Below are 12,395 nucleotides of genomic sequence, written 5' to 3' on the forward strand. Positions count from 1 at the left end.
TCTAACCACTGAGCTACAGGACTCCACAGTATCATTCTGAGTTTACTTTCTCAAACACATTTAGAATTGTATGGTCACACCTGTCTTTTTGCAAGAATAAAGAGCCCTAGCTTACCTAATTATTGTTCATATTTCATTCCTCTAACATTGGGAATCACCCTCGTTAATCTCCTCTGTACTGCCTCTAGGCCTGGGCACCCTATTTATGTCTCAGTGTTCAAAACTGTATGCATTAATATAGATATAAGAACATAAGAATTAGGAGCAGGAGTAGGCCATTCGGCCCCTTGAGCCTGCCCCGCCATTCGATAAGATCATGGCTGATCTATGGACTGACCAAAGCACTGCACAGCTTGAGTACATCATCTGGTGATCAAAACTCATCTAAAAGTGATGTCATTGATGACCTAACATGGGGAAGTTGGCTATTACTTAATACAGAATGGGCATGCAGGAAACTGTGTGTACATGTGGACAGTGAATGTGGAAATGCTGACCAGCAACTGGACACCAATATATTTCTGGCTGGAATTTTTTTTATTTCCCGACTATCACATTAAAACAGAGCTCAATTGTATTTATTCAATCATAACCCTTCATAATCTTGAAGAGCTCTAACAAGTCATCCCTTAACCTTTTCAGCTCTAGACAAAAAAAACAGCTTCTCAAGACTCTCTTCACAACGGAAATCCTTTCGTCTCTTCTAACATCCCAACGAATCATGATTCGTTGGGATGTTAGAAGTTTGAGATATGTTTTTCTCCACTCCTCTGCAGACAACTGAAGGTTATGTTGTATAGCTTCTGCTGGACAACAGACACATTTTTCTGGTCATGGGAAGGAATGAGATTTCTTCCTTACAGGCCCATCTGTGTGTCAGCCTAGCTCAGTAGGAAACACTCTCGCCTCTGAGTCAGAAGGTTGTGGGTTCAAGGCCCATGTCGGGACTTGAACTCACATAATCTAAGAAGACACTCCTATGCAGTGCTGGGTGTGTGCTACGTTGTTGGAGTTGCTGCTCTTTGCATGAAATGATAAACTGAGTCTGCCTGTTTAGGTGGATATTAATCATTTCATAGCACTACTAAAAAAAAGAGAAAGGAGTTTGTCTCAGTGTCCTGGCTAACAATAACCCAAATAAAATTGGTCATTCACTTCATGGTTGTTTGTGGGACATTGCTGTGCACAATGGGCTATTGTATTTGCCTACAAATACACAGGCACTCCACTTCACAGTAGATCCTGTGTAGTGTTTTGGGACGTTCTCTCGACGTGAAAGGCACTATTCCAAATGCAAGGATATTTATTATTATCTGAACATTTCAATGACACCAAGGAATATCCAATGGCTAGAAAATGAAGCATGATTTGCAGCTTCTACATTTAGAGCACAGAAACTTAGACATGTGTATTTGCTTCCTGTGTTATGCCCAATGCTGTAGAATGCATTCCACAGTGTAACAGGGGTTGATTCCACACCTCTGGGAACCCCTGGATTTGCAGAGCTGCAGCTATTCAAAAAACCTCTTGTACATTATGTGGTATGAATGTCAGTGACATTCCAATAACCAAGTACAAAGGTTAGTGGCCACAACAACGGTGCAGATAATAAATTCACACAGTTCAAATAGCAACTACCATATGTGTCACTCATGCAAAGCAAATCTCAGCCATATATTTTGAATTTTTAGACTCGAAATATATGACTCGATATCATAAGCACTTATTGCCAAGGTCCATAAATTTATACTGACCTTCGAAGAATCACCCCAATGTTTTTAAAATGTCATTACATCCTGTATGACCTAAGATGTATTAAATGTTCCCATTGGGCTCTGTTTGTGAGTCAGACACCATTAGTGGAACTTTTCTTTGATTTGCAGTAAGTTGTAAATTTCCTTTTAGTGTCACAGTCCAAATAGTACTTAGAGAAACAACACATTGGAAAACGTCAAATACAGATCTTAAATGATGCTGGAAGGCAATTATTCCAAGTATTCTGCAGTTATCTGGTGTCTCTGAGGACTGTATTTAATAATGGCTTGAGTCAGCATTTAATCCTAGGTCAGTTCTAGATGTCTCAGCTTTGGCAGAGTTTGCTCAGAATCGACTGATAGCACTGAATGGAATTACAGACTCCAATTCAAAAGAGACTTTATAAACAAAACAATGATTACTTGTTAGTGATATAATACTTTGTAAAGAATGTAAAGTCCCTCTGAATACCTCAAACAATACTAATAAAAGCGTTGACATTGAATATATATACTTTATTTGTTGAGTTATAGTTTCTATAACATATGTGTTTATATCTATAATAACAATCTCATTTCAACCTGAACATCAGTCTACTAACATGGCATAATAATGAGATTAACAAATAGCTCACCACATCCATTCTTCCATCCTGTAAATATAAAAAATAATCCTTGCATTTGATATCCTTGCTTTATTTTACTGTGAAAACACCAGAATACACTTCAAGGATTTATTGTAAATTATAATAATTGTGTATTTGTAGCCAAACTATATTGTTACTTTAGGATAATTATATATAATAGCTCCACTTGCAGCTTACATTGTTTGCAATAATTAGAGGTTAATAAAATATAATGTATGTGTCCAGAAAATAAATGAATTCTGAATTATCTTTTGGAGTGATGTTGTTCATGAGAGATGGAGCTGGATAGGTTGATAATTGGATGTAAATGCAGATACAGACAAACAGAAAGCCGGCAAGATAGTTAAAATTACTGCTGTGAGTGTATTCTTGTGTAAATGGAAAAGTGAATACTAGGGTGTTGTGATCATGATACGCTATATTTATGGAAAAAGTGCATGCTTCAAGCGTTTTGTTTATGTCTAAGATCCCAAGTTGTCAATGATTCTGTTTTAACATTAGTAAATTAATGCCTCTGATGCTGTTGTAGATTGGGATTAGCGATATGTATCAGTGAAATGATTGTCCTTGGAACCTCCCTACCAAAACCACATTGAGGAGGTGGTTTCACCATGACATTGATTCACACCGCTGCAGGCGAATAGCAATTCAGTTTCCATCAAGAATAGTTTTCCTCTTAATTTTCTCCACTGAGTGGCTCACTGTTTGGTGGAACATGATTCCAAAGTCATCTTATGTCTTCCAACACCACAGCTAAGAGGCTATTCTTCAACCTAGCCAGTGTTTTCTAGTAGACTATTTGACTGAGTGATTCAAAGCTAAGCTTTATCCCTTTCCCACGCAATGTTCACACAGGCACTTTATCTAGAGCAGAGTGTCACTGGAGAAAAATCAAGGGCAGGATTTTCCCTGTCTGTTGAACAGAGGCTGCTCAGACCAAATGTTGTTTAAATTGAGATCAGATGGCTCACCAGAGACTAGGATTCTAAGGTGCAACATTCTGATCTTGCATTGCTACACTAGGCAATGACTTTATTCACTCAAAATAAATCTGAAGTTGAATTTTATGTGCTACTATGATATAAATGCATTGGAAGAATCAGTGAAATAGCTTGCCGTAAGTCTCGTGCTGTTATTAGAATGGATGTGGGGCTTGTGGTAATTCAAGACCCTTTAACGGACAACTTTAATGTTATTAAAATGGGTCTCACTGCTGCTTTTTAGCAATTTTTTTAAAAACTACATTGTTTTAGTTGCTCATACACTCATACTTGCAAGGTCGAAATTTCACCACCACCTAGCCTAAAGAATATTTTGTTTTAAATATGGCACATGCTTGTGGCTTTTGGATAATTCTTAACTTCAGTCTTAATTTGGAAGCCGGTTCTTTTTAAAAACTGTTATAATGCACCTCATTGAAACGTTGAACCTTATAATGCCACTGAATACAGACTTTTTCTTGAGTGAAAATCGATATTGCGCCATTGAAATTCTGTCATTGTGAAAAAATCACCAAATGGTCAGTCATCAGTTGGCACTAATGTTATTTCCTGCATTAGTGCTTGCACGTTGCATGGAGGGAGCACTGCAAACATAGTTTCCTGGGTGCTGTACACCATAAGCACTGCTAATATCACTTCACAAAGGAGAAATAGCATTAGTCTTAACTTTGGGCTATTTATTTGGTGACCTTTTTAAGCTACAGCTTATTCATCAGTCTCAGTGACATAAATACGAACCAACTTGTCGACTAAGGAAATAGAAGCAGACTTTGACACTCTGTAGCAGGTGTATAAATCCATCTGTCTTTAATTCTGAAGGAGGTGGAAACAGCAGCTAATTTCAGAGCCCTCACATCTGAATGATATCATCTCAAATTCAGGAAAATATAATAACATAATAATACTATAATTATAATATTATTTCAGTTTTACATGCGAATGTTATGTATAAATTAGTTTGATAGCTTAAAATGGTAAAATCTATTAAAAAAAGGCATTAAATAATACAGAGTATATTTTTACTTTGAAAGAATCACACACAGCTCGCGTTTGGGGGAAAATTCCACCCGGGTCTACATTTCTTTATTTTCGCAGCATTTCAGACTCCAGAATTTGGCAAGTTGGTGCATTCAGCCTTACCTTTGAAGTTGGTTTCCTGTAGTTCTTAAAAGTTCTTGTAAATGAAGGCTATAGTTAAGATTTGCCATATTCTAATCCAGGTGGAATTTTCACCCCTTTGTGATATTTAAAGTTACTTCTCAAACATTTCATCTGAGCACTTATAAAATATTTGCTTACACCATAATATATATTTATAGACTAATGCATTTCTAAAACCAAAACTAATCTTTTCCAGCATTACAGTGGAGTCTAAACTTTACAACTGGTGGTGTTGATTGGTGGTGGGAGGGGGGGGAAATCACCTCTTTTTGTATTTGAAATTGGATCTGAAAAGTTTAGTTAGTCTCTAAATTAATGCAGGGAACAACTTGGTGCCACACTCTGGTGTGACATTATTTTTTTTCTTTACTGCTAAATTTATATTTCTATTAATTTAATAATGTGAACTGGTACATGTTCAGTAAACTGTATATTCCTCATAACTCATATAACAAAAAAAAAGCCTCATTATTTAATAATGATATCTATTGAGGCATTTACCTCTGTATTGAGTGTGGCTTACTAAGGTATTGCCCTAAACTCCACACTGGAAGATGTTAATATCAATGACTGGGACAGGAGTATTGTGTTTATAATGTTGGTTATAACTCAACGCTGAAAGTTCCTTATAATAAATGAACGCTGGAGTATTTACTCTATTGCTTTCAGACTATGATATTATCAGTTATAAATTAATTGATTTCAGTGTTTTAGGACATCTGCCCAACACGATAGGCACTACATAAATGTAATATTGTTGTTGTTGTACTATACATTGATTTCCTGGAACAATTCTATGATTGTCAGAGGGATTTTGACCCAATAAATATTTATTTTCTTTGCACTTTATGAATATATTACATACTTTGGAGACACATTTCAGAACAATATTTTTCATAAATTCATTACTTAATAGGTTCCAATTTGTAACATTTCTTTAACAGGATTCCTTAATCTAGAATCCCAATTTCGCAAACATTGAGTCCTTCCACTAATCAGATGCATGTCATGCCAACCCGTGAAATCTGATCCAAATCAACCTCCAGAATGCAGTTTCTTGTCCAGAAATTGTATTTCCTTCATAATAATAATAATGATGATGATAATCCTTGAATTTGATATAGTGCCTTATCATATCTTTGAGATGCCTCAAAGCACTTCAGAGAATGTACTGTAAAGTGAATTGACTATATTTTATGGACAAAAAAATCATGAATCATGAATCTTGGTAAGAAATACTGCAATTTAGACATGGATATTGTATAATTGAACAGTGAAGAATATAATAATTTATTTTAAAATAAATTGTTATATTCTGAAAACAATTTTTATTCCTTTCCTGAAAAAGAATTTAGGAGGAACTGCTTCATGCAGAGGATAGTGAGATTGTTGAACCTTGCTGCCTGAAGTAGTGGTTGAAAGTAGTATACATGCATTCATGAGGAAGCTATACCTTCACATTGAGGGAGAGGGGAATAGAAGGGCATGAGTGGGAGGGAAGAGTGGCTGAAGACTCGTGTGGAGTATAAACACCATAATGGACTGTTTGGGTCGAGTGGTCAATTCTGCGCTGTTCGTTCTTTGGAAATCTTTGTACAGTAAATGCCAATAGACAAATGAGACCATTCTCATCAGAGTGGAGGAAGCTGAGGATGATGTGATTTAGGTGTTTAACATATTGATAGAGTTTGAGAGAATTAATCATGAAAAACTCTTTCTGTTGGTTGGGATATGCAGATAAGAGGGCATGATATCAGCATTCTATAGTTCTATCTGCAGAATATTTTTAAAATGTTTAACACATCCTTGTATTTCCTGCATTTACAAAAATGTATTTCTTGCTATGAATCAGAAATGAGTGGAATTATACACAGTCACTACCAGTATGTATTATAATCAATGTGAGGGTTGATTATACAATAATAATAATAATCCTTGCATTTGATATAGCGCTTTTCACGTCGGGAGGACGTCCCAAAGCGCTTCACAAAACACACTGTAAAGTGAATTGACTGTATATTTGTGGGCAAACGCGGCAGCCAATTGCGCACAGTAATGTCCCACAAACAGTCGTAGATTGAAAAATTACCAATTTTATTATTGTTTTTGGTTTTTGGAGGGATTATTATTAGGCGTGAGGAGTAAGGAAACTTGCCCAAGGTTTTGCCCTGCCTGGAATTGAACTCAGGTCTCTCGCTTGCAAAGCGAGTGCTCTAACCACTGAGCTACAGGACTCCATACAAAGGTAGATTAAGATCTTGTGTATTTTCACCATAACGTTGTACACCAAATTAAAGATTCCCTTGATTTGCAGAAAACTAAACATTGAACTGTGAACGTTAGTTGTCAGGCGCTCATAAACTCATTCTGTTTATTAGTGAATAGCTGAATCATATACTTTACATGTGGGAAGGTTCCAGGTGTGAGCCTTGATCCATGTGAGCTGATCTCAGACAATATGACGTTAGAGCTGCAACCATCAATGTCCAAGGTTATAGGCGGTAAAAACAGTCAAAAATTCATGTTATTGATCACTATCCAACTCCTGCTGGAAGTGCATACATGTGTGGATACGATGAGTTAAGAATCAGCCTTCCCTACAATTTAACCTGCTAACCTACTGAGAGTCAAAGCTCACACTGTGAATAAAGCCACTGTAAGTGCAATTGGAAGTCAGAGAATTGGATTTCTGTGGAAGAGAAAGAATGAGTGAAACATCTTATGAATATGAGGGAGGGAAAATTGAAGGAGTAAAAAAGGAAGACAAACAACAATGATTTTATAAAAGGCAAAGTACTGCAGATTCTGGAAATCTGAAATAAAAACAGAAGTCACTGGGAACACTCTGCAGGTCAGGTAGGATCTATGGAGAGAGGAAAGTGAGTTAACGTTTCAGGTTGATCACCTTTCGTTAGCAGAATAATTTCATATTTAATGCTACTTTCCCTCAGTAATTTTTTTTCACAAATTATTACAATTATAAAATGAATCATCCTTTTATTTGATACAGAGCCTTATCACATAATTGAGACATTTGAGAGTGCTGCACAGTATTTTATTGTGAGGTGTAGCGATTGTATTTATAAGCGAATGCAGAAGCTAATTTGCTCACAGCAATGTTCCACAAACAGCCATGGTATCTTTTTTTATTTGGGAGATTGTTATCCAGAACACCAGGATAACAATCTACTCTTTTCAAATAATAATCATGGGATCTTTAACTTCTACCTGAACTAGAAGATTGGATCTCGGTTTGAAGTTTCACCCCAAGGATGGTACCTCCGACAATGCAGCACAACCCCAGTACTGCACAGAATCGAATATCAAATATCTAAACAAAACAAAATGTAAATGGGCTTTGTAACACATTTGGGGAGTTTCTAGTTTTTCGGTATATTTCTACTGCAGATCCACAGAGTTCCAGAATCCTTGGATACATTTTCAATTACTTGACAGACTGACTGTCTCAAGAACAATTATTTAAACTTGTGTAATAATTTAAGCCTAAAAGGACATTTACTATGCAAAAGTGTTGAACCTAACTTTAAACATGATGCTTCCTTTTTAATCAGGCCTAAATATGTTTATTGCAAGTTTGATGTCACCTTACCATCTCTCTTTATAGTACCTCATCCTCTTTCCTTATTTTCAATCCTATGAGTTCCTGGACATTGAACTCTAGCCTATCAGCATTTTATTCAATTGAAAAATTGTTCTAGTGTCCTTAAGAGGGCACTGCATTGCTGCCCATTGGGAGGGTGTTGATGTGAGTGATTGTAGTAACTTACTGAGGTAATCTAGCAGTTGCCAATAACAAAATGTTTATCTCGATGGGTGCCATTTTCAGGTGGAAGGGTCATCAGCCAATAGTAGTTTGAACGGATTGCGCTTTCTCTGAATGACAGAAGTATCACTGACGCAAAAGGCTGCTGCAGATGTTTAGCTCAGTACCTTTGCCAGTTAATGCCAAGCAGTCAGATTATTTTAAATCAGAAATGTTTAGCTTGCAGGATAGAAACTAGAGAGCTATGATGTTAGTTAAATAAAATTCAGCCTTTCTTGACAAAATATTTTTATTATTGTGCAAAAGTTATGCTCACCAGAGAAACACTATTCTCGTAAATACCCAGTAGGTATACAGTAGAAAAACAATTAGTATCAGTGGTAAGTACTTAATATCTATTTAACATGGACTTTTCTCATTGTACAGGGATCTTTGGAGGTTTGGTACTAAGGGGTAGATTGTACTGTATTTTGTCCCACAATGTTGTATCTAAAAATTCTGAATTCAGAATCCCTCTGTCAAGTGGAGGTATAGTCATTCACATCATATCGACTTAAGGGAACTTTGCACTGAAAACAGATTGAATTGCAAGGTTTAATAATAATAATAATCCTTGCAATTAATATAGTACCTTATCACATCTTTGAGATGTCTCAAAGTGCTTCAAAGCTTCTCAAAGTGGTTTCCATGTTTCTGTGTCGCAGACCTAATTAAGAAAATCCAATTAAGAAATTAAAAATGGCATTGTTATTTACTGTCAATAAAAAAGTTTAGCATTGATAATAATAATAATAATCCTTGTATTTAACACAGCTCCTTATGATTGTCATTGAGACGTCTTAAAGAACTTCACAGGATTTTACTATAAGGTGTGGTGCCCTTGTATTTGACAGCCAATTTGCTTACTGCAATGTCTCACGAACAGCCACAAAGTGAATAATCAATTTTATGTGGGGGATTGTTGACCAGGACACCAGGAGAAACTATGTTTATTATGCCAGAGGAGGAGATAACTACTGATAAGCACTACATATACTGTTGCACTGTAAGTAGTTTTATTGTAAGTAGTTCTATTAATATATTAGTTGTATTCCTTTATTCAAATATTTTTGAATTATTTTGTTGTCACCCATATCCTTAAAAAATGGGAACATGCTCGTCAAATCTTTGCTGCTTTTTTTTGTTTAAAGGAAATAGAAGTGGGGGGAAAGCTGCGTATCACATGCACCCATCAATAGTGATACGTTAGCATGGTTACAACAGGCTACAGTGGATGCTCAGCCCAGTTTTGGAAAAATAAAGGAAAAATTGATTACAAAACACATTTTATGAACACTGTCCCTTTAACTTGCCTCCAAATGCACATAATCACGGTACTTTAAAGTAAATCCAGTCAAGTGTTTTGAAATGTTTCGATGATGCAATAAGGCACTATATCAAAGGCAAGGAATATTACTATATAATATTATGTTAAATGACTTGTTTTTTCCCATGGTGAATATAACATATAATATATCTACGACTATATTTAAAGAGAAACTGCATAAGGAAACTTGGCTCTGTGGTAGAAATCTCACCTCTGTGTCAGATCCTCCACATCTCGATTTCAAGATCCTCACTCTTGTCTTCAAATCCCTCCACTCCTCTGCCTCCCCTACTTCTCTGACCTCCTCTCTCCTCACAACAGTGCCCATTGCCTTTGCTGCACCGGGTCTGGCCTCCTCCTTGTCCCCCGAATCCTCTGCTCCCCCATCGGCAGCCATACTTTCAGCCACTACCCCCTAAGGCTCTGGAATTCCCTTCCTCACTCCCTTTGCCTCACCCCCTCTCTTCCTATTTTCAGGTCTCGGCTGAAGACCTTTCTTTTCGACCGCGCCTTTGGTCACCTCTTCCCCCTCCCCCTGGCTCGGCCCTGGGATCCGCAATTGTGAAGTTCTCTGAGACTCCATCCGGCGTGGAGGGTGGTATATAAATCCAAATTGTTGTTGTTGTTGTAGAAGTTGAGGACTTGAACTCACATCATCTAAATTGATAATCCAATTCAGAGTTGGGGCTGTGTTGCATTGTCAGTGATGCCATCCCTCAAATGAGGCATTAAATTGAGGTTGCGCCTACCAGTTCAGGTGGATGTTAAAGATCCCATGGCATTAATCAAAAAATAAGGGAGTTTCTCCCTGTGTCCTGGCCAACAAATCCCCCAAATAAAATTGATCATTCTTATGTTATCCATTATTTTTATTTCTTGGCTGTTTGTGGGAAATTGTTGTGTGGGAAATAGCCTCCGGTTCACCCACAAAACACACTTTACAGTATATTATGTGAAGCGCTTTGAGACTTCCTTCTACTATGACAGACAGACAGACAGACAGACAGACAGACAGACAGACAGACAGACAGACAGACAGACAGACAGACAGACAGACAGACAGATAGATAGATTTAAAAAAAGCGCTATCCTAAATACAAGGATTAAGGAAACACAATATTAAAGGCTTTGAGTTAGAGTAAGAATCAAATTAGAGTAAATAGCTCCAGTGAGGAAGCTCGTACCAGCAGAGACACAATGGACTGAGTGGCCTTCTTCTAATCATTAAACTTTCTATGTTGCTTTGATTCTATGATTCTAACTAACTTTAACTTATTTCAGGTCAAGGTCTGGTTCCAGAACCGGAGGATGAAATGGAAACGCGTTAAAGGTGGCCAACAAGGAGCTGTTGCAAGGGAAAAAGAACTGGTGAATGTGAAGAAAGGGACGTTACTGCCCTCTGAGCTCTCTGGCATCCCCATATCAGGACCTGATGCCCATCACCCTGGAGATATTCTGTCAAACGATGAAAGTCAGGACAGTGATCAAAGCACTGAGCATGGCCATTTGTGATGTACAAAGAGAAGAAGAGAGAGACAGAGAGACAGCATCTCAAAGATACTCAGGAAAGAAACGGCACATGGAAAAAGAACAGAAAATAAAAAGAACAAAGAGATACTGACTTTACATAAACAAAAGTGCCAAATCGAAAACTTACTTTGACGTGGTCATCGTGCAGAAACCAGAGCCTCAGAACATTCCATATTTGCCTATTACAATAAGGCGGTTTGCAAGTTTATACTTTACTTGCACTGTAAATAAAAACAAGGACGAATGCAAAAATCCCAACACACCAAAAAGAGAGTGACAGAAACTCGATTGAGCTGAATTCAAAATTGGAGCATTTCAATACTTTTGAAATGTTAAAAACATTTCTCTGAAAGAGACAGTTAGAAAATGCAGACGCCTTCACCATTATTCTTAGTTATAGGTGCACTACTTGCTCAGGCAGAGAAATAGCCATGTGTGCAACAAGGTAATGCTATTTATAGGAAAACGCTGGAAAATGACAGCAAGTAAAAACAATATCTGATAGAGAAGTATAGCATTAACTTTTTGGTTGTGACCATTCACCAGAGCTGAAACAGTGAGCTGGGGGAGTTCATGTCTAAGGCGCAGGGAGGCAAGTAGGATTAGGAAGAAGTCAAAAAGGACTACATACACAATGAGTTGGGTGGTGAGTCTTTAGTGGATTGTGAGATGCCGAGAAAGAGTATCTCGGGGAACATAAGAGTAGTTGAGATATCAATTAAAAAAAAACTAGAGAGGGAGAGCGAAACAAAACTGGGGTGGAGTGGTAAAATAGAGGTGGCATGTGAGCAGTGAACAAAGATGTTGTACATGAATTGATCTCTCATAAAAGCAGAGGGATGATGCTTCTCACACTGGGTTCCTGCTGTAGATGGAAATGGGGTAAGGTAGGTGAGATGGAAGGTGAGGAGAAAAGGAACTCTGTTACTGTTTGTAAATGGGACATAGTGAGAGGCGATAGAAAACATAGAAGGACATAAAAGCAATGACCTCAAAGGCCTTCTTGATCATAGATGAGAAGAACCTCTGTGGAGGGGAAAGGAGGCCATTTCAGAAGCTTTGCTTTGATAAGATAGCCCTCAGATGCTGAGTTAAGTGAGAAATATGCAACAATTTCAATGACAAACATGAAACCTTCTATTTACTGCTAAT

The 12,395-nt window shown here is 37.3% G+C and overlaps 1 protein-coding gene across 2 annotated transcripts in view; it reads left to right on the plus strand.

Annotated features, from left to right (window-relative positions):
- The window catches only part of meox2a (mesenchyme homeobox 2a), a 36,186-nt gene extending 24,055 nt beyond the window's left edge, over positions 1-12,131 (plus strand). For both annotated transcript variants that reach the window (XM_007899707.2, XM_042332404.1), the window contains one exon: positions 10,995-12,131. In XM_007899707.2, the coding sequence (XP_007897898.2) occupies positions 10,995-11,225 (231 nt within the window). In that variant the 3' untranslated portion in view covers positions 11,226-12,131. The remainder of the gene's footprint in view (positions 1-10,994) is intronic.
- The last annotated feature ends 264 nt before the right edge of the window (positions 12,132-12,395 follow it).

This window comes from Callorhinchus milii, unplaced genomic scaffold, assembly GCF_018977255.1.
Source record: "Callorhinchus milii isolate IMCB2004 unplaced genomic scaffold, IMCB_Cmil_1.0 Scaffold2, whole genome shotgun sequence".
Lineage (NCBI taxonomy): Eukaryota > Metazoa > Chordata > Chondrichthyes > Chimaeriformes > Callorhinchidae > Callorhinchus > Callorhinchus milii.